The following is a 3,794-nucleotide window of genomic DNA, read 5'->3' as shown; positions in this document are numbered from 1 at the left end:
AAACACTCAGATTGGATTGACACCTCTTATACTACAACTGCATAAGGGGAATTGAAACACCCTGCCATCCATTCATTCATAAGTCATCATTCCATACATCATTCATCACCACCACAAAAAATATTTGTTTCAGTAGGCTGGCAGGAGGAAGAGAAAAAGGAAACAAGTCAGCTTTGGGAAATGAAAAAATTATGTCGATAAGAAGAGATTAGGAGGGTTGAGGGAGTTACATGTAGGCACCTGGAATTAGTGTGAAGAGAATTAGATTCCAGGTGGAGCTGTTGGGAAAATTCAAGAAAAAGGACAGTTAGTTGAATTCTTGAAATTTTTGAAAGTATAAGTCAAGAAAGGGTGATTCATGATCAGATAAGTTGGTTACCTGTGGAGAATCAGTTGTATTGAGTTGTAGACTCTGATTCCAGGTGGAGGTTATGTGATGAAAATTCAGGAAATCCATGTTTTTGGATCTCTGGTGGCTCAAAAGGGAGAAAACTCCAGCAGTTAAAGATCGGAGGATGATTCATTGTCAAGAGGGAACAAGAAGTCATCAAGGAGAAAGAAGAACATGGGATGTTCAACAATGGAGTTGCTGTGAGAGTAGACATGAAACAGAAATCAGAATTTCAGGGAGTCTCTGAAATCGAAAGAGACATAAGGAAGAAAATAAAAAAGGTGACTCGGGTTGAGAAGGGTTACCAAGGATGTCTTAACAGGTGAAGGCTGCAGTGCTTATTAAAGAGTTTGTGACATGATCTTGCAGAACAGATTTGACAAAGAAAAAGGGTGGTTAGTCTCTGTAAAAACTTGAAGATCATAAGTCATTGGATGAGCTGTCACAAAGGGCTGTGAAGAAGTTACCTGGAAAGTTGTGGAGCCCTGATAAGGGTGATTGGTTCCAGGTGGAGCAGCTTATGAACGCTCCAAAGAGAACTTGGCAGAGAATCACCTAAGACCTTGAGGTTGGAGGAACTGATCAAGCAGAGGTGATTCAAGGCTGTAATCTTTCCTGAAGATTTCTCAAACTGGGTTGAAAGGGATGCATGTTTCAGGTGGAGTTTGGCTTCACGAACAGGGAAGAGGAGAGGTTGGTTTCAGATGTCGATGTCATCGAGGGAGTTTGTGTTTGTCAAAAGGTGGAGAATTGTTAGATTGGGTTTGACAAAACACAACATTGGGCCTTTATTGGGCCAGACGAATATTAACATGGCAAAAGAGAACAAAAAGTCCATATTCACTCTCTTATATATTTACAAGGGAAGAAGAGATAATGGAGGTAGGTGAGAGACAAACATAAAGAGTGTTCTAGAGAAGAGAGAGAGAAACAAGAGCTTCTCAAGCAAACTTTCTTCTTCTTGTTGTTGTGTTTCTTTGATCCTTGTTCTTCTTGTGTCAAAATCTGTAAACCAAGAACAACATCACAAGTTAGTGGTGTGTGTAACCTCTCTAGTATAGTGGAGCTTGGGAGCAAGATTTCTCCCGGTTTGAGGCCGTGAACTTGGTGATCAATTTTCTGTGTGTTGTTTATTTTACAAGCAACCATTCATTACTCTTTAAACTTAACAGCCCTGTCTCGAACTCATGGCTTGAGGTAAAGCCATATGGCTTCTCCTTACCAGATTCAAGCTAACCAGTTTTCTTTGCACCTCCTCTGGTAACTGCAGTGTGAATCGATCTAGATTCTTACCTAGGTGAACAAATGAACGTCCGGTCGAATGAGATCTAGGGTAGAATATTTTAGCCATACGCCAGCTTGACAATGATATTGTAGATCTTGATCGAGTTTCTCTATAATTTGTATCGTTGTTCCATGTCACAATATTATCTACCAAACTTATGTCATCATGCGATTCTAGAACGTTTCTTCGTGTATTCCCCGTTTCAAGATCCATGCACGGATATGGAAAGCTCTCACCAGGTTTTAGAGACAGATTTGCACGACATACCGGACATGTGGACCGAGAAGAGAGCCACACGTCGATGCAATTACCATGGAAAGTGTGGCTACACGGAGGGATCCAACGTAACGTGTCTTCATCTTCAAACTCGTATAGACAAATAGCACATTCAACCCCACCATTGCCTATCTTGAGCCCTTTAACCTCTGAATAGAGGAAAGTAGGAAAAGACTCGATTACTTCTTTGTCAACCGCAGCAATCGTTGCTCTACTGTGCAATACTTCATGGGCCTCATGGCCTCCCGCCTCACCGTCCGTAGCGCAGGTTCCATATATAACAAAGAAAAAGAACATAATTACAATGAACAACGTAAACAAAATTGTTCCAATTATTGCTCCCGGCGAGACATTGGATACTTTATTGTAGTCTTCGTATTCCCACTTGTGCTGGTAGGTTACGCAAGGCAAGCATTGGAAAAACAATAAAACACATGCAACGGTCCCATGAATGAGAAGTCTCATGATGTGAACGGCTCTTCAATAATATCACGGCAGATCACTTAAGTTTTTATGTTTCCGTTAAGAGCGATAGAAAGAGAAGAAAAAAAAAAGTCCTTATATTATACAAAATCTGATTCGTAGATCACTGAGATCTGCCTGTCACGATACATAATGGTAGATTTGTTTTGGTCCAAATTCTTGATTTGGGTATTATCTCTGACGTTTTGACTTCGAACAAGTCTTTTTGTTCACCGTCGGCGTAGAACAAGTGCATTTTCACTGATGACTTATCTATTACTTGTTGATTACGCAACAAGATCTAATCCTACTTGACAATTGAAAACTGTCGGGAAAGTCATCTTGAAAAAAATTACAAAAGGAAAATAATGCAAAGTCAAATGATAGAGGGACTACAACAGCCTGATAGATAGCACATGTGGAGCAATAAGAGAGCCATATCATATGGTAAACAAGGTGGTACCAAACGCATTCTAACTGCGGTTGCTCGATCTCTGTATCACTGGATAAAGTAATTGACGCAGTAAAATGCTATGAACGGGATACAATTATTCCCTCATTTCTTTTGAAGTATATATATCACATTATTGAGATAAGGATCACTACGTGTTGTTGTTATCTACATAATATTTAGGCTTATCGTATATTCCTTATGTTTAGGATCTTCCTTGTATAAATACTTATGTCTTTCTATGAATACAAACACGTTACACTTTTATTCATACCAAGGTATCAGAGCTTAAAACGATCTTTGATCTACAAAATTTTTCGCTTTGATCTTACTTCCGCTTCTCTACATATTTTTTTCTCTGTACTCTCGTTTTTTTCCTATCATGTCTACTACCTCTACTTCTACGTCTACTTCTATGTCTATCATGGAACAATCCTCTTTGGAGACTTCCTATGCTCTACATCCATCCGATAATCCGGGTTCTCTTATCACACCAGTTTTACTTCGTGGTGATAATTATTCTGAATGGCCAACTGAGCTTTGGAATTCTCTTCAAGCTAAGCAGAAGATAGGGTTCATTGATGGTACGATCACCAAACCGACCTCTAACCCTGATCTTGCCCGATGGATCTCCACCAATTCTATGATTGTGGGTTGGATACGCACTGCCATCGACCCACAAGTTCGTTCTACTGTTGCTCATGTTCCCGAGGCTTTCAAACTCTGGGAATCTCTCAAACGTCGGTTCTCTGTCAAGAACGGTGTTCGTAAACATCTCTTGGAAGATGAGATTAACAACTGCAAACAGAACGGTCAATCCATTCTTGAGTTCTATGGTCGTCTCTCCAAACTTTGGGAAGAATTACAGACCTTTACTTCTACTACATCTTGCACTTGCGCTGCCGCTCCTGAACTTGAGAAGGAACATG

The 3,794-nt window shown here is 40.1% G+C and overlaps 1 protein-coding gene and 1 long non-coding RNA gene across 2 annotated transcripts in view; both read right to left on the bottom strand.

The window, feature by feature from the left end:
• Window positions 1–2,249, bottom strand: part of LOC104738303 (putative RING-H2 finger protein ATL35) — a 13,028-nt gene extending 10,779 nt beyond the window's left edge. The window contains exons 1-2 of the mRNA XM_010458499.1: window positions 1,849–2,249; window positions 1,562–1,707 (exon numbers count right to left, since the gene is read on the bottom strand). Coding sequence (XP_010456801.1) covers window positions 1,562–1,707; window positions 1,849–2,249 — 547 coding nt within the window. The remainder of the gene's footprint in view (window positions 1–1,561; window positions 1,708–1,848) is intronic.
• LOC109128453 lies at window positions 388–1,090 on the bottom strand. Its single transcript, XR_002034847.1, has 3 exons — window positions 859–1,090; window positions 697–753; window positions 388–589 (listed from the first exon to the last, which is right to left on the bottom strand). It is a non-coding gene; the product is annotated as an uncharacterized LOC109128453 (long non-coding RNA).

The sequence above is a fragment of the Camelina sativa genome, chromosome 13, assembly GCF_000633955.1.
Source record: "Camelina sativa cultivar DH55 chromosome 13, Cs, whole genome shotgun sequence".
NCBI lineage: Eukaryota > Viridiplantae > Streptophyta > Magnoliopsida > Brassicales > Brassicaceae > Camelina > Camelina sativa.
Note: the sequence above shows the minus strand (reverse complement) of the source record. Positions and strands in the feature narration are given on the sequence as shown.